General features: G+C 37.4%; 1 protein-coding gene across 12 annotated transcripts in view; it reads left to right on the top strand.

The window, feature by feature from the left end:
• Positions 1-21,529, top strand: part of AGTPBP1 (ATP/GTP binding carboxypeptidase 1) — a 195,495-nt gene that overhangs the window by 100,311 nt on the left and 73,655 nt on the right. For 11 of the 12 annotated variants that reach the window (XM_023544716.2, XM_064291168.1, XM_010587484.3 and 8 more), the window contains 2 exons: positions 1,062-1,148; positions 1,232-1,380. In XM_023544716.2, coding sequence (XP_023400484.1) covers positions 1,062-1,148; positions 1,232-1,380 — 236 coding nt within the window. The remainder of the gene's footprint in view (positions 1-1,061; positions 1,149-1,231; positions 1,381-21,529) is intronic. The other variant, XM_023544714.2, reaches the window with a different exon arrangement.

Consider the following 21,529-nt stretch of genomic DNA (forward strand, 5'->3'; position numbering starts at 1 on the left):
TAAGTGTTTGTGTCTTTTACTCTTTAGGATTGTTACCGACATCATTGCACTTTAGGATTTGAATATAAGTAAATAAATGAAAATTACAAATGTTGAATGTCATTTGCCTCCTTCAAATGAGAATTTCTCTTAGCCCTCAGCGGATTTCCCCCTACCAGCATTTAAATTTTTTAGGAAATGTCATATTTTACTGATCTTATTTAGAGAAAATAAAAGACTTCTTTAAGGTTTTTGTTAGGGAGGTGAGTGTAAAGGCTATATCAGAGCTAATGACTGAATATGAGATAATATTCTTAAAAAAGACACATCTAATCTCTTTATAAATCTCTTGATTATTTCACAATTTATAATTCTGTGTCAGGTAGATCAGGCAGATATATGGTAAAAACAGAAACCCGAAAACCCTGAGTGTGGCATTCCGTGCTGTTTGTAACTGAAATGACTTTGGGCAAAATCATTTAGCCTTCTGGAGTCTTAGTTTTTCTCTAGTAGAATGTAAGCTCTGAAAGAGCAAGAATATTTGTGATAAATCAGGGACCTAAACAGATGAATAACTAGAGCAGTGTCTGACGCTTATTAGGCTTTCAGTAAATAGTACTAAAGTAATATGTAAAATGGTAACAGTGCCTATTCCTTTTTGGTGCTAATTAAATAAGCTGATAGATAATGAAGCCCTCTAAATTTAAAAGAATATTTTTTAACTGAAAACAGCATAGTTTATTAGAATTACTGCTACTCATACAGGTCATAGGAATTTTTAAAATCCATCTGCTCTTGTCTATATGATAATGGGTATTGTAGAAATAACACTAATTCACCTGTGCTTCACTGTAAACCTAGGAATACGTCTCTAATTATATTTTTTTTGTCTATAAAAATTAGCCAGAGTTTGTGTTTTGCCTGTGCTGGTTATGTTCTTTGCTTTAAAAAAGAAAAACAAAAACAAAGAGGATAACAGAGGTTGTGGTATATTTTTAATCTGTAGCATAGTTTTATTTATTTCTTTTTCCTCACTTGTTTAAATGCAGTGTATTTTATTAAACTTCCAACAATTTATTTAGTTACATCATTCCAGAAGAAGCAGATATTTTGAAGTTTAACTCCAAATTTGAATCTGGGAATCTGCGCAAAGTAATTCAAATTAGAAAGTAAGTCATTTAGAATTTCCTCATTTTGTGTGTACACGTATTTTTCTAATTTTCATCAGAATTCTTTAATCTTCTCCTTTCAGAAATGAATATGATCTTATTCTGAACTCAGATATAAACAGCAATCATTATCATCAGTGGTTTTACTTTGAAGTCAGTGGAATGAGGCCAGGTGTTGCTTACAGGTTTAACATCATTAACTGTGAAAAGTCCAACAGTCAGTTTAATTATGGTAAGACCGTTTTCTTTCCTGATTGACAGAACTTGCAGGCATCTTAATTGTAAGACAGAGTTTTTAAAAAAATGTTACCAACATTTTTGTAATGTTTGAACATTCTTCCTTTTTTTCCCTAGCTCTCAAAATTCAGATGTTTATTATGCAAAATTCAAAATTGGCTAAGGGTTGATTTGTTGGTGAAAAGAGTTACTACCCTTGCTGAGGCAAGCCCTAATGGGTATGGTTGGTATCATCCACAAAGAGTACAATTAAAGATTTATTATGAATGTTGCTTAAAATTAAATTTTAAATATCAGTTTATCCAGAAGAGAATTGCATGAAGTGGTCTTTTATTTTGATACAATAATTTTGAAATAATTATAGAGTCACAAGAAGTTGAAAAATTACTGTAAGGTCCCATGTTCTTTTCACCAAGTCTGTAATGGTTATATCTTAAATAACTGTAGAACAAGATCAAAACCTGGAAATTGACACTGGTAAAATGAGAGTGTATAGTTCTATGCCGTTTTATCACATTTGTAGATTTTTGTGATGATCACCACAATCAAGATACAGAATGATTCCATCACTGCAAAGATCTCCCTTGTGCTACTTCTTTATAGTTCATCAGGAAGTATGATATTTGTTATAGGTTTTCTATTAATTCTTGAATGTAGTTGAAGAAATTTCCTACTATTTGTAATTTCTTGAGAGTTTTTGTAATGAATGAGTGTTGAATTTTGTCACCTGCATTTTCTGCATCAATTGATATGATCGTGTGATTTCTCTTCTTTAGCCTGATATGGTGTATTACATTGATTGATTCTTGAATATTGAAGGAGGCTGGAATAAACCTGGTCATAGTGCATAATTCTTATATATTGCTGAATTCTGTTTTCTGATATTTTACAGGAATTTTTACACTTGTATTAATGAAAGATACTAGTCTTTTGTCTCCCTCTTTTGTACAGTATCTGGTTTTGGTCTCATGGTAATACTGTCTTCATAAAACACCTTGGGAAGTATTCGTGTTCCCACTCCCTTATTTCCTGGAAGAGTTTATGTGGAATTGGTATTAATTCTTTCTTAAACGTTTGGTAGAATTCTCCAGCGAAACCATCTGGCCTGGAGATTTCTTTTGGGGAAAGTGTTTAAAGTTAGAAATTGGATTTCTTTAATAGGCATACCAAAAAACTCAAGCCCGTTGCTGTTGAGTTGATTCTGATTCATCACAATCCAATATGACGGAGCAGAACTGCCTCAAATGGTCTCCAAGGCTATAAATCTTTATGGAAGCCAACTGCTGCATCTTCCTCCCACAGAGCAGCTGGTGGGTTCAGATCACCAACCTTGCCATTAGTAGCTGAGTGCTTTAACCACTGTGCCACCAGGGCTCCTTTAACAGTTATATTCACCAAACCTAAACCCACTGCTGTCAAGTCTATTCTGACTTACAGTGACCCTATAGGACAGGATAGAACTGCCCCATAGGACTTCCAAGGCTGTAAGTTTTAGGGACACAGACTGCCGCATCTTTCTCCGTTGGAGCAGCTGGGGTCCGAACCACTGACCTTTCAGTTAGCAGCCGAGCCCTTAACCACTGTGCCACAGGGCTCCTCTTAATAGCTATAGGGGTATACGATTTATCTAGTTCATATTGAGTGAGTTGTAGTTTGTGCTTTTTGAGGAATTGGTCCATTTAATCTGAGTTGTAGAATGTTTGTGTAGAGCTGTTCATAAACCCAAAGCAAACCAAACCCACTGCCGTTGAGTTGATTCCGACTCATAGTGATCCTATAGGACAGAGGAGAACTGCCCCATAGAGTCTCCAAGGAGCACTTGGTGGATTTGAACTGCCGACCTCTTGGTTAGCAGCCGTAGTGCTTAACCACTACGCCACCAAGGTTTATAGTATTCCTTTATTATTGATTTGATGTCTGCAGGGTTTGTAGTAGTATATCCCGTTTCATTCTTGGTATTGGTAGTTTGTGTCTTCTCTCATTTTTACTTTGCTAGTCTTGCTAGGGAAACCCTGGTGGTGTAGTGGTTAAGTGCTATGGCTGCTAGCCAAAGGGTTGGCAGTTCGAATCCGCCAGGCACTCCTTGGAAACTCTATGGGGCAGTTCTACTCTTCCCTTTAGGGTTGATATGAGTCGGAATCGACTCGACGGCACTGAGTGGTTTTCTTTTTGGGTTTAGTGTAGATGTTTGTCAGTTTTATGGACCTTTTCAAAGAGCCACCGTTTTATCTCATTGATTGTCTCTGCTGTTTTTCTCACAAGGCAGTTTTTAAAACTCTGATGTCGTGTCAGCAAAAATCTTAAGTATAGCCTCATTTAAGAATTTAGGGTTTAGAAATTTAATTAATACAGAATTAAGGGTTGTCAGGTATCTGGTCTTTTAAGTCAAACATTGTCAGTGGAAGATAGTATAATTATGTAAACCCAGTATCAGTAACTTGAAATTGAGACATTAAGTTTCAAGTATTTAATTTAACAATAGTAAATTTTTGTATAAAAGAAAATAATTTTTTTTTTTTTTACACACAAAAAACTTGCACTGGGGATTGAGTAAAAACTTGTATATTGTATAAGGCAAATTAACCAAATCTTAGAGGCCTCAATCATTTTTGTAGAGATTGAAAGCTTTTAACAACTGAGGCATGAAAAGCCATTTTAAATGTTTCAAATAGTTACTTGTAGTATAGAATTTTATCTTAGAAAATTAATAGAGAGACACTCCGGTTTATCATGCGTAAACTCATTTATCGCAGAGTAGTCTCGGCAGGGCATGCAAGAAGACTTTCCATTTGGAACCGGAGAATCAGAATTAACAATTACAATGTTAGTTCAGTGGTTAGAGTCCAAATCATTAGATTGAAGGCTTTTTTACCTTTTATGAGAGGTCTCCTGAAGAAAGCTTGACCACGGCTTGAGCACAGCAGAGGTTGGTGGCAGTGGGCAGATTCTCAGCAGGCTCTCGGTCTTCAGAGAGAAAGAAAAAAGAAAGATCCCTTTGCCTCCGCCTTCTCTCAGTGAGTGAGCAGAAATTCAGTGTTTATATGTGAAATTCTTACCTTGTCCTCACACAGTAAGAGCCAGTGTGACGTCAAAGACTAGTGTGTTAGTTACATCATTTTCTCCAGGGTTAGAGATTACCCGAATGTCACAGTTTTTCTTCAAGGTTAGAGATTAGGGAGATTATTTAGATTTATGTCTCAAGGCTAGTTTACAAAGATTAACTAGATATGTATTCTTTTATCACAGCATGCCAGGTCAAAGTCAAGAACAACATTCTTCACGTACTTCGCATGCTTCTGTTTCTGTGTCTAAGTTCAGAAATTTTCTAAATAAATTTCTCACGACTTACAGGTTTCTAATGGCTTATAGTTAGAGAGTCTTACAAAGGTACACATATTTCTTTTTCTAAGTTCACGTTATGAGTGATTATACGTATATATTTTGAAAGTATAATAGTGATTTGTATCTTATGGGATTTAAGATCTTTGTGCAAACACACAGAACAATGCTCTAAGTTGTTAAAAGCATGTCTATGATGATACTCCTTAAAAAGGGCGTTTCTGAAAATTGAAGCTTTCAGGAGATGGAAAAGTTAAAGTTGTTTTCAGTTATCATCGCTTATTGGGAAAATAAGAAATAATGGTAAACAGTCGGCGCTACAGATCTGTCTGTGGGTTCCGCATCTGCAGATTCAGCTAATCCCGGATCGAAAATATTGGTGATGGCGGGGAGGGGAGAAAGCTCCAAAATGCAGAATTTGAATTTCCTGCACTGAGCACTACACTGAATCCCCATGAACGCAGTGCTGTGTAGCAGCCCCTGCTGTAGCCTCACGCCATCTGACAGATCCCCAGTCTCTCTCCAGTACTCCTTGTTTGATCGTTGTTCGCCTCCTGTGTTGTTGCTTCACTACTTGTATTGGGTGCACCCTTTGTCTTTGTGAAAAAATGACTCCTAACAAGCAATTAGATGGTCAAATCAATCCCTCCAAGGCTAAGCGTGAGGGGCTGTGAGGAGAGGGAGAGGAAGGAGTTTCAGGCTAGGAAGGGATGGCTGGCTAGCTCTGTAAGGTGCTCCAGCCTCCAGAACGTCAAGATCACTCAAATCCACATCTGCTGATGCCCAGGCAGCATCAGCATTCCCAGAAGAGCTCCAGAAACTCAGAAAAGAGAAGGGCTGCCTTCCAGAGCAGGTCTTCAGTTTTGATGAAACAACTATTTATATAGCATTTACATTGTATTAGGTATTATAAGTAACGTAGAGATGATTTTAAGTGTACGGGAGAGGATGTGCGTAAGTTATATGCAAATACTATGCCATTTTATATAAGGGACTTGAGCATCCACGGATTTTGATATCTGAGGGGGCTGCTGGAACCAATCCCCCGGGGATACCGAGGGACGACTGTACTCCACAATTACTTCACACATATGGGATAAAAGCTTTAGTCAGATTCATTTATTTAATGTAATAGTCATAGGAAGATTAGGTAGCATAATACGTGGTATAGTTTAAACATTTTCAAGGATTTTAAAATGTTTTAAGTAACCTAACTTTTAAATGATTTATTTTTTAAATATGTATATTTTGATGAAAGATTCAGTGATTATATTGATTTTCACAAATAGTGACATGAATGTTCTTCGTGTTCGCACTCTTTTGTGATTTTAGATGATAACTACTAATCATTGAATATAATCTTTCTTGGAAATATTTGTTTCCTGTCATTAAGCTTTCATATAACTTTAAAAATTACCTTAATTGAAACTGTTTTAAAGTTTTCACTTGTTTTTTGACTTTATAGTCAATCAAGTTTCACATCCTTGTTGCTCTACTGCACTTTGTTTTTTAATTATTTTGACTTTATAGTATCATTGAATGTCCGGTATTTTTTCCCCAGAAACAATTTGAAAACTTTTTTTGTACCTGTTTATTTCTCCTGAATAGTTTGTTCTGGGTATTATTCAGAGTAATTTTATCAAGTGCCAAAGGAATTCCCATTGCATTAAACGTCTAGAATAATTTGAGAGAGATTGACTTTTTTATTAAGTCTTGCCACTTAGGAACATGGTGTATAGTTTTGTTTATTCAAGTTTTTTATGCCCTCACCTAATGTTTTAGCTTCCTTCTTTTAAGTTTTGTATATTTCTGTTGACCTTTATTCTTGAGTATTTTGGATATTTTTATTTGTTTCTACTGTGAAGGAATAGTCCTCCCTGTTTTCAAGCTGGTTATTACTTAATAATTAAGAAAGCTATTGCTTTGAGTGTATTACCTGAAAACCAGCCTCCTTACTCAGCTTCCTTATTAGTTCTCATAGTTTCTTAGTGGATAACTTTGGATTTTCTTGGAAGCTACCTAGAATTCTTCCTTATTCTTAGTCTGTGTATCTTTCATTGTTTTGTTAGTTTCGGAAAGAATATTGAGAATGTTTAAAACAAAAAGGAGATATTGGACCTTCTTGTTTTATTTTGACTTTAATATGAATGCAGCTCGCGTTAACATTTAAATCTTTTAGGTCGTTGCAAGATACATACTCTTTCTCACTGTAAAGAATCTTAATTTTTACTGAGTTTTAAAATCAGAATTATCTTATTAATCTTTTTTAAACATTTATCAGTGTGACCATACAATGCTGCAGTTGTGCTGTATTGTATTAACAATGATTCTAATATTAAGCCATCTTTGCATTTTAGGAATAAGTCCATTTGGTCATGTATATTAGTTTTTCAATATTCAGCTGTTTTTGATTTCTTAGTATTTTTTTAAAGTTTTGCATCTGAGGTCAGAAGTGAAACATATCAGTTTCCTTTTTTGGAGAACTATCACCCTGCTTTCCAGTTTTGAAAGCAGGGTGATACTAACTTTGAAGAATTAAATAAAAAGATATTAACCCCCCACCCCAATGTTTTGAATCTGGTAAATTATATTTAAATGTTCTCATGAACTTTAGAAAGAATGCACCTCTGAAAGTGTCTGATTCTGTTGTTCCTTTTTTGGGAAGGAAGGAAGAGCTACTGGATAACTTTTTCAGGGCTTTCTATGACTCTCAGCGTAGTCTGGTTTTCTGCTTACTGAGGAAGGCTTGATAATTTTTATTTTCTTATATAAGTGACATTTAGATTTTCAAATTCTTTAGCTGAGATTTGTATGTGATGTCTACAATATATGTACTTCCTTGTTACCTCGTTTTCTTTATTTTTTGTTTGAACTTGAGAGATAATTTTATTTTAAAAAAGCTGTTGGCTTTATTCATTGTTTCAACAAATATTTATGTTATTTATTAATTTCTGTTTTATTCTGTCTCTTTAACTGCCTGCAGGGCTGATTTTTTCCACATTCTAACTTTTTCAATTGATTTTTCTCTGATGATCAAAGCATTTAAGTTTTGAATTTGCTCTTGATTACATGTTAATGCTGTATCCCCCAAATTTTAATACCTAGATATCCTTGTTATTTCTTGTATCTCCTCTAATTGTGTGTAGTTTTGGTATCTTTTTGTTAATTTTATTGTGCTTTAGGTGAAAGTTTACAGTACAAATGAGTGTCTCATTCAAAAATTTATACACAAATTATTTTCTGACATTGGTTGTAATCCCTGCAATATGTGAGCACTCTCTCCTTTTCTACCCCGAGTTCCCCGTGTCCATTCATCCAGGTTTTCTGTCCCTTTCTGCCTTCTCACCTTTGCTTTTGGGCAGGTGTTGCCCATTTGGTCTGATATAGTTGATTGAACTAAAAAAGCACATTCCTCATGTGTGTTATTGTTTGTTTTATAGGCCCCTCTAAGCTTTGGCTGAGAGGTGGACTTTGGGAGTGGCTTCAGTTATGAGTTTGCAGGGTGTCTGGGTGCCATAGTCTGGTCTTTTTTTGTGAATGTGAATTTTGTTACACATTTTTCTCCTGCTCTCTCTGGGATCCTCCATTGTGATCTGCATCAGAGCGGTTGGTGGATGTAGCCCGGCACCATGTAGTTCTGGTCTCAGGCTGGTAAAGGCTGTGGTTCATATAGCCTTTTAGTCCTTTGGACTAATATTTTCCTGTGTCTTTGTTTTTCTTCATTCTTCTTTGCTCTGGATGGGATGGGACCAATAGACATACCTTAGATGCCTGCTAGGAAGCTTTTAAGACCCCAGACGCTACTCACCAAAGTAGAATGTAGAACGTTTTTCTTATGAACTGCGTTATTTGCTTCCAATGGTACAATGGCAGAACAGGCACAAGCTAGACATTTCCATTACAAATGGGAGAAACTGAAGAGATAGAAGGCATCATAGGCACCAAGCAAGTCAGCAGAACACATTACGTTAGCCCTCAAAGCTTTGAAAATAATCCTTTGTTCTTTGAGACAATTCACACAATTATCCTGCCCTCCATACTCTAGGTATTGGCCACGCTCTCCGGATTCTGAGTGGAGGCCCCTTGACCCTGGGCTTCAGCTCCGCCTTCCAGGCCCACTGGAACAGCAGCTCTGCTCCCTTGCACAATTCTCCTAGTCCATCTGAGTGGCAGCTTCACCCTTAGAAACACCAGAGGCCATGGCTTCACCCTTTGAAACCCCAGAGGTCATGGCCATACCTTTTGAGACTTCGGCAGCTCAGCTTCTTGTGTTTTTTGTCTCCAGTTTCTGCTTCATGGTTTCTTGGGCTCTCGGCTCTTCAGGCCTCATGCCTGCATCTGCCCTGCTGGGGCAAGTGGTCCAAACCTCTGTAGCTCCACCGATAAGTGCCCGGAGGTACTTCACTCCTCCAAGAAGCCTCTTGCACACAGGCACTCAGCTCCCTGGCTCCGTGGACTCAGAAAGCCTAGCTCCACCGATAAGTGCCTAGGAAGCCTCTTGTGCACAGGCATTCAGCTGTCTCACTCTGTGGGTTGGCTCCACCGGTATCTGGCGCTGGTTGCCTAGATTCTCTGCTGTTGCCGCTTCTCTGCTGCTGCAGGTTCTCTGCTGCGCTGGTTCTCTGCCGCTGTCGCAACTCTATGTGTTCACAGTTTCCAAACCACTTCCACATTTTAGGGATCTGTTAGAGCAGCACCCCACTCTCGGTACCAAATTATGTCTTAGTCATCTAGTGCTGCCATAACAGAATTACCACAAGTGGATGCTTTAACAAAGAGAAATTTCTAAATTCAGGGCATCAGCTCCAGAGGAAGACATTCTTTCTCTGTTGGCCTTCTCATCAATGTTCCCCCTGACTAGGAGCTTCTTCACGCAGGGACCCCGAGTCCAAAGGACATGCTCTGCTCCTGGCGCTGCCTTATTGGTGGTGTGAGGTCCCCAACTCTCTGTGTGCTTCCCTTTCCTTTTATCTCTTGAGAGATATGTGGTACAAGCCATATCCCAGGGAAGCTCCCTTTACCTTGGATCGGGGAGGTGACCTGAGTAAGGGTGGTGTTACAATTCCACCCTAATGCTGTTAACATAAAATTAACAATCACAAAATGGAGGACAGCCACACAATACTGGGAATCATGGCCTAACCAAATTGGCACATATTTTTGGGGGACACATTTCAACCCAAGACAGGGACTTAGTTTTTTTTTTTCCATCTTTTTGCTATTGTGAATAATGCCTCAACGAACATGGGTGTGCATATGTTTATCCATGTGACGGCCATTATTTCTCGAAGAGATATTCAGAGGAATGAGTTGCTGATTGTATGGTGTTTCTATTTCTAGGTTATTAAGGAAGCACCATGTTGTTTTCCATGCTGGTTGTACCATTTTACATTCCCACCAGCAGTGCATAAGAGTTCCAAGCTCCCTGCAACCTCTCCCGGCATTTGTTATTTCTTGTTTTTTTGATTCATGCCAGTAATGTCGAGGCGAGATGGTATCCCATTGTGGTTTTAACTTGCATTTCTCTAATGGTTAGTAGGAAACCTTGGTGGTGTAGTGGTTAAGAGCTACGGCTGCTAACCAAAAGGTCAGCAGTTTGAATCTACCAGGCATTCCTCGAAAACCCTATAGGGCAGTTCTACTCTGTCTGATAGAGTCTCTATGAGTCAGAATCGACGTAATGGCAGCAGGTTTGTTTTTTTTCTTTTTTAACTTTTATTGAGCTTCAAGTGAATGTTTACAAATCAAGTCAGTCTGTCACATATAAGTTAATATACATCTTACTCCTTACTCCCACTTGCTCTCCCCCTAATGAGTCAGCCCTTCCAGTCTCTCCTTTCGTGAAACCTTTGCAGCCTCCAACTCTCTCTGTCCTCCCATGCCCCCTCCAGACAGGAGATGCCAACACAGTCTCAAGTGTCCACCTGATATAATTAGCTCACTCTTCATCAGCATCTCTCTCCCACCCACTGTCCAGTCCCTTTCATGTCTGATGAATTGTCTTCGGCGATGGTTCCTGTCCTGTGCCAACAGAAGGTTTGGGGACCATGACAGCTGGGATTCCTCTAGTCACATCCAGACCATTAAGTATGGTCTTTTTATGAGAATTTGGGGTCTGCATCCCACTGATCTCCTGCTCCCTCAGGGGTTCTCTATTGTGCTCCCTGTGAGGGCAGTCATCGATTGTGGCTGGGCACCAACTAGTTCTTCTGTTCTCAGGATGATGTAGGTCTCTGGTTCATGTGGCCCTTTCTGTCTCTTGGGCTCTTAGTTGTCGTGTGACCTTGGTGTTCTTCATTCTCCTTTGCTCCAGGTGGGTTGAGACCAATTGATGCATCTTAGATGGCCGCTTGTTAGCTTTTAAGACCCCAGACGCCACATTTCAAAGTGGGATGCAGAATGTTTTCGTAATAGAATTATTTTGCCAATTGACTTAGAAGTCCCCTTAAAGCATGGTTCCCAAACCCCCGCCCTTGCTCCGCTGACCTTTGAAGTATTCAGTTTATCCCGGAAACTTCTTTGCTTTTGGTCCAGTCCAGTCCAGTTGAGCTGACCTTCCATGTATTGAGTATTGTCCTTCCCTTCACTGAAAGGAGTTCTTTTCAGCTAATTAATCAGTAAAAAAACCCTCTCCCTCCCTGCCTCCCTCCCCCCTCGTAACCACAAAAGTATGAAGTATGTGTTCTTCTCAGTTTATACTATTTCTCAAAATCTTATAATAGTGGTCTTATACAATATTTGTCCTTTTGCCTCTGACTGATTTCGCTCAGCATAATGCCTTCCAGGTTCCTCCATGTTATGAAATGTTTCAGAGATTCGTCACTGTTCTTTATCGCTGCATAGTATTCCATTGTGTGAATATACCACAATTTATTTACCCATTCATCCGTTGATGGACACCTTGGTTGCTTCCAGCTTTTTGCTATTGTAAACAGAGCTGCAATAAACACGGGTGTGCATATATCTGTTTGTGTGGAGGCTCTTGTTTCTCTAGGGTATATTCCTAGGAGTGGGATTTCTGGGTTGTATGGTAGTTCTATTTCTAACTGTTTAAGATAACGCCAGATAGATTTCCAAAGTGGTTGTACCATTTTACATTCCCACCAGCAGTGTATAAGAGTTCCAATCTCTCCGCAGCCTCTCCAGCATTTATTATTTTGTGTTTTTTGGATTAATGCCAGCCTTGTTGGAGTGAGATGGAATCTCATCGTAGTTTTAATCTGCATTTCTCTAATGGCTAATGATCGAGAGCATTTTCTCAAGTATCTGTTGTCTGCCTGAATATCTTCTTTAGTGAAGTGTGTGTTCATATCCTTTGCCCACTTCTTGATTGGGTTGTTTGTCTTTTTATGGTTGAGTTTTGACAGAATCATGTAGATTTTAGAGATCAGGCACTGGTCGGAGATGTCATAGCTGAAAATTCTTTCCCAGTCTGTAGGTGGTCTTTTTACTCTTTTGGTGAAGTCTTTAGATGAGCATAGGTGTTTGATTTTTAGGAGCTCCCAGTTATCTGGTTTCTCTTCATCATTTTTGGTAATGTTTTGTATTCTGTTTATGCCTTGTATTAGGGCTCCTAAGGTTGTCCCTATTTTTTCTTCCATGATCTTTATCGTTTTAGTCTTTATGTTTAGGTCTTTGATCCACTTGGAGTTAGTTTTTGTGCATGGTGTGAGGTATGGGTCCTGTTTCATTTTTTTGCAAATGGATATCCAGTTATGCTAGCACCATTTGTTAAAAAGACTATCTTTTCCCCAGTTAACTGACACTGGGCCTTTGTCAAATATCAGTTGCTCATATGTGGATGGATTTGTATCTGGGTTCTCAATTCTGTTCCATTGGTCTATGTGCCTGTTGTTGTACCAGTACCAGGCTGTTTTGACTACTGTGGCTGTATAATAGGTTCTGAAATCAGGTAGAGTGAGGCCTCCCACTTTCTTCTTCTTTTTCAGTAGTGCTTTGCTTATCCGAGGCTTCTTTCCCTTCCATATGAAATTGGTGATTTGTTTCTCTGACACCTTAAAAAATGACATTAGAATTTGGATCGGAAGTGCATTGTATGTATAGATGGCTTTTGGTAGAATAGACATTTTTACTATGTTAAGTCTTCCTATCCATGAGCAAGGTATGTTTTTCCACTTAAGTATGTCCTTTTGAATTTCTTGTAGTAGAGCTTTGTAGTTTTCTTTGTATAGGTCTTTTATATCCTTGGTAAGATTTATTCCTAAGTATTTTATCTTCTTGGGGGCTACTGTGAATGGTATTGATTTGGTTATTTCCTCTTCGATGTTCTTTTTGTTGATGTAGAGGAATCCAAGTGATTTTTGTATGTTTATCTTATAACCTGAGACTCTGCCAAACTCTTCTATTAGTTTCAGTAGTTTTCTGGAGGATTCCTTAGGGTTTTCTGGGTATAAGATCATGTCATCTGCAAATAGAGATAATTTTACTTCCTCCTTGCCAATCCGGATGCCTTTTATTTCTTTGTCTAGCCTAATTGCCCTGGCTAGGACTTCTAGCACAATGTTGAATAAGAGCGGTGAGAAAGGGCATCCTTGTCTGGTTTCTGTTCTCAAGGGAAATGCTTTCAGGTTCTCTCCATTTAGAGTGATGTTGGCTGTTGGCTTTGCATAGATGCCCTTTATTATGTTGAGGAATTTTCCTTCAGTTCCTATTTTGGTGAGAGTTTTTGTCATAAATGGGTGTTGGACTTTGTCAGATGCCTTTTCTGCATCAGTTGATAAAATCATGTGGTTTTTGTCTTTTGTTTTATTTATGTGGTGGATTACATTAATGGTGTTTCTGATATTAAACCAGCCTTGCATACCTGGTATAAATCCCACTTGATCATGGTGAATTATTTTTTTGATATGTTGTTGAATCCTATTGGCTAGAATTTTGTTGAGGATTTTTGCATCTATGTTCATGAGGGATATAGGTCTATAATTTTCTTTTTTTTGTAATGTCTTTACCTGGTTTTGGTATCAGGGAGATGGTGGCTTCATAGAATGAGTTGGGTAGTATTCCGTCATTTTCTATCCTTTGAAATACCTTTAGTAGTAGTGGTGTTAACTCTTCTCTGAAAGTTTGGTAGAACTCTGCAGTGAAGCCGTCCGGGCCAGGGCTTTTTTTTGATGGGAGTTTTTTGATTACTGTTTCAATCTCTTTTTTTGTTCTGGGTCTATTTAGTTGTTCTACTTCTGAATGTGTTAGTTTAGGTAGGTAGTGTTTTTCCAGGAATTCATCCATTTCTTCTAGGTTTGCAAATTTGTTAGAGTACAATTTTTCGTAATAATCTGATATGATTCTTTTAATTTCAGTTACTTCTGTTGTGATGTGGTCCTTCTCGTTTCTTATTCGGGTTATTTGTTTCCTTTCCTGTATTTCTTTAGTCAGTCTAGCCAATGGTTTATCAATTTTGTTAATTTTTTCAAAGAACCAGCTTTTGGCTTTGTTAATTCTTTCAATTGTTTTTCTGTTCTCTAATTCATTTAGTTCAGCTCTAATTTTTATTATTTGTTTTCTTCTGGTGCCTGATGGATTCTTTCGTTGCTCACTTTCTATTTGTTCAAGTTGTAGGGACAGTTCTCTGATTTTGGCTCTTTCTTCTTTTTGTGTATGTGCATTTATCGATATAAATTGGCCTCTGAGCACTGCTTTTGCTGTGTCCCAGAGGTTTTGATAGGAAGTATTTTCATTCTCGTTGCATTCTATGAATTTCCTTATTCCCTCCTTGATGTCTTCTATAACCCAGGCTTTTTTCAGGAGGGTATTGTTCATTTTCCAAGTATTTGATTTCTTTTCCCTAGTTTTTCTGTTATTGATTTCTAGTTTCATTGCCTTGTGGTCTGAGAAGATGGTTTGTAATATTTCGATGTTTTGGATTCTGCAAAGGTTTGTTATATGACCTAATATGTGGTCTATTCTAGAGAATGTTCCATGTGCGCTAGAAAAAAAAGTATACTTTGCAGCCGTTGGGTGGAGAGTTCTGTATAAGTCAGTGAGGTCAAGTTGGTTGATTGTTGTAATTAGGTCTTTGGTGTCTCTATTGAGCTTCTTACTGGATGTCCTGTCCTTCTCCGAAAGTGGTGTGTTGAAGTCTCCTACTATAATTGTGAAGGTGTCTATCTCACTTTTCAATTGTGTTAAAATTTGATTTATGTATCTTGCAGCCCTGTCATTGGGTGCATAAATATTTAATATGGTTATGTCTTCCTGATCGATTGTCCCTTTTATCATTATGTAGTGTCCTTCTTTATCCTTTGTGATGGATTTAAGTCTGAAGTCTATTTTGTCAGAAATTAATATTGCTACTCCTCTTCTTTTTTGCTTATTGTTTGCTTGATATATTTTTTTCCATCGTTTGAGTTTTAGTTTGTTTGTGTCTCTAAGTCTAAGGTGTGTCTCTTGTAGGCAGCATATAGACGGGTCGTGTTTCTTTATCCAGTCCGAGACTCTCTGTCTCTTTATTGGTGCATTTAGTCCATTTACATTCAGCGTAATTATAGATAAATAAGTGTTTAGTGTTGTCATTTTGATGCCTTTTTATGTGTGTTGTTGACAATTTCATTTTTCCACGTATTTTTTTGTGCTGAGACGTTTTTCTTAGTAAATTGTGAGATCCTCATTTTTGTAGTGTTTGACTTTATGTTTGTTGAGTCGTTACGTTTTTCTTGGCTTTTATCTTGAGTTATGAAGTTGTTATACCTTTTTGTGGTTACCTTATTATTTACCCCTATTTTTCTAAGTAAAAACCTAACTTGTATTGTTCTATATTGCCTTGTATCACTCTCCATGTGGCAGTTCTATGCCTCCTGTATTTAGTCCCTCTTTTTGATTATTGTGATCTTTTGCATATTGACTTCAGTGATTCCCTGTTATGAGCATTTTTTTGTTTTTGTTTTTAATTAATCTTAATTTGTTTTTGTGATTTCCCTGTTTGAGTTGATATCAGGATGTTCTGTTTTATGACCTTGTGTTGTGCTGGTATCTGATGTTATTGGTTTTCTGACCAAACAATATCCTTTAGTATTTCTTGTAGCTTTGGTTTGGTTTTTGGAAATTCTCTAAACTTGTGTTTATCTGTAAATATCTTAATTTCGCCTTCATATTTCAGAGAGAGTTTTGCTGGATATATGATCCTTGGCTGGCAGTTTTTCTCCTTCAGTGCTCTGTGTATGTCGTCCCATTCCCTTCTTGCCTGCATGGTTTCTGCTGAGTAGTCTGAACTTATTGATTCTCCCTTGAAGGAAACCTTTCTTTTCTCCCTTGTGCTTTTAAAATTTTCTGTTTATCTTTGGTTTTGGCGAGTTTAATGATAATATGTCTTGGTGTTTTTCTTTTTGGATCAATCTTAAATGGGGTTCGATGAGCATCTTGGATAGATATCCTTTCGTCTTTCATGATGTCAGGGAAGTTTTCTGTCAGCAGATCTTCAACTATTTTCTCTGTGTTTTCTGACCTCCCTCCTTGTTCTGGGACTCCAATCACACGCAAGTTATCCTTCTTGATAGAGCCCCACATGATTCTTAGGGTTTCTTCAGTTTTTTTAATTCTTTTTATCTGATTTTTTTTCAGCTATGTTGGTGTTAATTCCCTGGTCCTCCAGATGTCCCAGTCTGCATTCTAATTGCTCGAGTCTGCTCCTCTGACTTCCTATTGCATTGTCTAATTCTGCAATTTTATTGTTAATCTTTTGGATTTCTACATGCTGTCTCTCTATGGATTCTTGCAACTTATTAATTTTTCCACTATGTTCTTGAATAATCTTTTTGAGTTCTTCAACAGTTTTATCAGTGTGTTCCTTGACTTTTTCTGCAGTTTGCCTTATTTCGTTTCTGATGTCTTGAAGCATTCTGTAAATTAGTTTTTTATATTCCATATCTGATAATTCCAGGATTGTGTCTTCATTTGGGAAAGATTTTGATTTCTTTTGTTTGGGGGGTTGTAGAAGCTGTCATGGTCTGCTTCTTTATGTGGTTTGATATGGACTGCTGTCTCCGAGCCATCACTGGGAAACTAGTTTTTCCAGAAAATCAGCTGACTGGGACACTGGCTCCAGGCTCTGAAAACAATTGCTGCTTCCGCGTATTTGTTCGTTTTCCGTCTCTAAATCTGTGTTTGTTGTTCAGGGTTCGTAGATTGTTATGTATGTGATCGATTCACTTGTTTTTCCGAGTCTTTGTTGCAAGAGGGATCCGAGGTAGCGTCTACCTAGTCCGCCTTCTTGGCCCCGCCTCCTTGGTTCGGTTTGTTTTTTTTTTAATGGCTAATTATGGCCCAGTGGTTAAGTGCTATGGCTGCTAACCAAAAGGTTGGCAGTTCAAATCCACCAGCCACTCCTTGGAAACTCTGTGAGGGAGTTCTGTTCTGTCCTGTAGGGTCGCTATGGGATTCCACAGCAACAGGTTTTTAATGGCTAATGATCTTGAGTATTTCCTCATGTGTCTCTTAGCTGCCTGAATGTCTTCTTTGGTGAAGTGTCTGTTCATATCCTTTGCCCATGTTTTAATTGGATTATTTGTCTTTTGTTGTTGAGGTGTTGAAATATTTTATAGCTTTTAGAAATTAAACCCTTGTCAGATATGTCATAACCAAAAATTTTTACCCAGTGTTTGGTATCATTTTTGACTCAAAAATTGCTTAGGAAAGTGCTTGTTATGTTTTTTAGCTGGTTGAATTCTTTTGTTGTATCTTTTTTTCTTTAATTTCAAGTTTTATTATATTTTGTTCCCAGATGTGGAATTTATAGTGATTTGTAATAAAGTATTATTATTGTTTAATGGCTTCATATCTTGTCAGTTTTTGTTTTCATGGGCACTTAGAAAATAATATGTATCTGCTCTAAGCAACACAATTTAATATACACTTGTTTAATGTTATCTAATTATTCAGTTTTCTTTATCCTTGTTTTTTATTTTTTGTCCTCTTTTATCTGTAAAAACAAATTAAGTCAGTTCTACTGTGTTTCTTTCAAATCCTCATTAAAAAAATTTTTTTCCCCTGTTTTAGTGCAGTGTTATTTGGCACATAGAAGATTGTAATTTCTCCATATCCCTTTTACCTGTATTCTTTAACAGTATAAAATAATCTCATTTATCCCACTCAATATCTTTTGCCCTGAATTCTGTTTTTATATTAATAATGTGGGCCTCAGTTCTTTTGGTTTGAATTTGCCTGATAAATCTTTTCCTATTGTTTCTTGTAAATAGAGGTTGGATTTTGTGGTATGACCCTTTGTCTTTTACTAGGTGACATTATTTAAAATTCTTTTTATAACTGATATATTTGCTTTTTTACACTTTCTATTTCTGTGGTTCTTTATTGTTTTCTTTATTATTATTTAAGGGGCTTTATGGCGTGATGCAACACTTGTTTTAGCTGTGGAATCCAAAATACAAAGTAAAAAAAGACGTGTAAATAAAAATGTATAAAATATAAGACATTAAATCATAGCTGCCCCACTTACTAGCGTCCTGTTCACATTCCGATGGTCTCTGAGGTTCAGTTTATGCTTGGTACATGGTAGAAAGTGAAGGCTGATAGAAATAGTGCTCTACTTCAAAAATCAGCATCCATACAAAAATGGTCCCGTTCTTATTTATTTAGTTTTTTGGCTGGAATATGCTCTCTCAGTGGGGTTCAGTCAGGTAGGGGGGATGAGAAGGTTCATCCTGCATTTCTCAGGAAGACTTTAGATCTTGAGGCGTAAGGATTTTTCTCAGTCCTGCTGCATCTGTCTTAGTACAGGTTTAGTAGAGATTCCTCCCAGATTCTGATAAGAAGTTGTCTTTGTGTTTCCTTTTATTTCCACATATTTGAAAGAATTTAATTAGGAAGTTGGTAGAAGCTGTAGAAGGAGTGTTAGGTAGCTGTAATTTTATACAGAACTCTATCATTAGATGTTTGTTTTAATATGAATACAGTTAGAAGAAGGAAAGAAACCAGTATTTTAATAAACTGGAATTCAGCATTCTAAGAAATTATAACTAGGTAGTTAATATCGTTGTTATGTCAGTTTTGAATTTGTATCAGAGATGGCGCTGATGACTAAAGAAAATACATTTGCAATGGAAGCTTCTTCAGCTGGAAGGATTTATTTACTTTTTGTACAAAAATGAAATCCCGAAATAATATCAATTAGGAGAGTAGCTTATTTTAGTGTCTGTTAAATTTTCTTCTCTCATTTCGATCGGGGGCATGCTGGTTGGGCGACTTGAGTGTTGACCTCCGGCGGATTTTCCTCATGGAGGCCTCGTTCTTTGGCAGTGCCCAAGAAAGGGGCAGGCTGGTAGCCCCTTTTGTTTCTCCGGCTGTCCTTCACTTGGAGATTTTTTTTAAGGTATTTTCTCACACCTGAATGACCTTTATCAGTTTTACTATATTTATATTTCTTACTATTTTTAATTGTAAAGAGAATACTACGTTTGGAATGCTGAATTTCGGAATTGGTGTTACTGTGTGATCCATTACCCCCCACCCCATTACTTGAAAAGGATTTGCAACAATTACCACTAGATGGCAGTCTTGCATCTCTAGTAACTTGGAGTTTTAGTAGTAAGCTTCTCTATCCACCTTTGTCCCTCTCCTTGCTGTCCGTCCTTCCCTCAGTTCTATCCCCTTCCCTGCATTCTGTCACTCTTTGTCTCCATCTCTCTTGCCTTCTCTTCTTCACTCCTCTGTCCTTTCTCTCCATCTCTCTACCCCCACCATCTCTACCCAAAAGATGAAGATTTTTAGCTACCTTTTTTTTTTTCTTCTTATATAAATTGAACATTTTTGGGAACCAGACAACCGAGTAGAGTCTTCAAGTCTAGTCTAGCATCCGTACCTCCCCCACCCTCACCCACGTCACTTAATACCTCAGACTTGAGCTGAGCTATCACTTGACCAGGGGAGCCTTCCCTGACTCCCCAGACTGGCTTAGTCCCCCTGATAAATGTTTCTTGTATTTTTCCTTCCTTTTATGGTGCTCTTTACAGTTTTATTTATGTGTGTGGCTTGAGTAATGCCTTTCCTGCTCTTCCTCCAGTCCCCACCACTTGTTTGTAAATTCCTTGAGGCCGGGAACAGTATCTTTTTTGCTCACTCTGGTATCTTCAGCATGGTACTTAGTATGCGTTCATTAAATATTTGTTAAATTAATGAGGTAACTGTGAAATAGATCTCCTTAGGAACATAAAATGAGCATGTACAAAATACGTGTCAATAAGATCCCAGTTTAATTTATGATCATTGACTATTTCTAAATATTTTAAATAATTTCAAACTTTACAAAAAAGTTACACCCTTTATCTGGATGTTGATCATCTTTTTTTTTTGCCCGTTTGTGTATCTTCTTTGGAAAAATGTCTTCATATCCTTTCCCATCTTTTAATTGTGTTGTCTTTTTATTGAGTTATAGAAGTTCTTTTTTACTAGATACAAGTCTCTTATCAGATACATCGTTTGTAAAAATTTTCTGTCTTTCTGTGGGTTGTCTTTTTACTTTCTTGTTGGTGTCCTTTGAAGCCCAAATGTTTTTAATTTCTGATGAAGTATAGTTAACCTAATTTTTCCTTTTTTGCTTGTGTTTTTGATGTTTTATCTAAGAATCATTGCTAAATACAAGATAATAAATTTTTACTTCTATATTTTCTTTTAAGAGTTTTATAGTTTTAGCTTATGTTTAGGTCAACAATCCATTTTCAGTTAATTTTTATATATGATGTGAGGAAGGGATCGGCTTTCATTCTTTTGTGTGTAGCGATCCAGTCGTTCCAGTAGCATTTGTTGAAGGGACTGTTCTTTCCCCATCGAATAGACTTAGCACCCATGTTGAAAATCACTTAGCCATAGATACAAGGTTTGTTTCTGGGCTATCAGTTCTATTCCATTGGTTTATATGTCTGTCCTTATACCAGTCCCTGGGTAGTGCAAATGGTTAATGTGCTTGACTGCTAACCGAAAGGTTGGAGGTTCAAGTTCATCTCTGGGAAGAAAGGCTTGGTGGTCTACTGAAAAATCAGCCATTGAAAACCATCTGGCGCACAGTTTACTCTGTGACACGTGGAATTGCCATGAGTCAGAACTGACTTGACAACACCTTTTTTTTTTTTAATATGCCGGTACCACCCTTGCTTTGATTACTATATCTTTGTAAGTAAGTTTTGAAATTAGGATGTGTGAGTTTCCGAACTTTGTTCTTTTTGAAGATTGTTTTGACTATTCTGGGCCCTGCATGGTTTCGTGTGAATTTGAGTACCGGCTTTTCATTTCTGCAAAAAAGGCTGTTGGAATTTTGATGAGGAGTGTATTGAATCTTTAGATTGCTTCAGGCAGTATTGCTGTTGCAACAGTATTAAGTCATCTGGTTTATGAACAAGGATGTTTTTCCATTTAAGCCTCCTCTCCCCTGTTTTCTTGATTATATTAGTTAGTGGTTTGTCTTCTTTCTTTTCCTAAGAACCAGGATTTTTATTTATTAATTTGACCCCTTCGTGGTTTAAAGTCAAGAAAGGTGTATGTCAGCATTGTATCCTTTTACCATATTTAGTCTCTGTGCTGGGCAAATAATCTGAGAAGCTGGACTATATGAAGAAGGATGTGACATCAGAATTGGAGACTTTAAGAACCTGCAACATGCAGATGACACAACCTTGCTTGCTGAAAGCAAAGAGGATTTGAAGCACTTACTGATGAAGATCAAAGACTACAGCATTCAGTATGGATTATACCTCAAGATGAAGAAAACAAAAGTCCTTACAACTGGACCAATAAGCAACATCATGATAAATGGAGAAAAGATTGAAGTTGTCAAGGATTTCATT

This window comes from Loxodonta africana, chromosome 9, assembly GCF_030014295.1.
Source record: "Loxodonta africana isolate mLoxAfr1 chromosome 9, mLoxAfr1.hap2, whole genome shotgun sequence".
Classification (NCBI taxonomy): domain Eukaryota; kingdom Metazoa; phylum Chordata; class Mammalia; order Proboscidea; family Elephantidae; genus Loxodonta; species Loxodonta africana.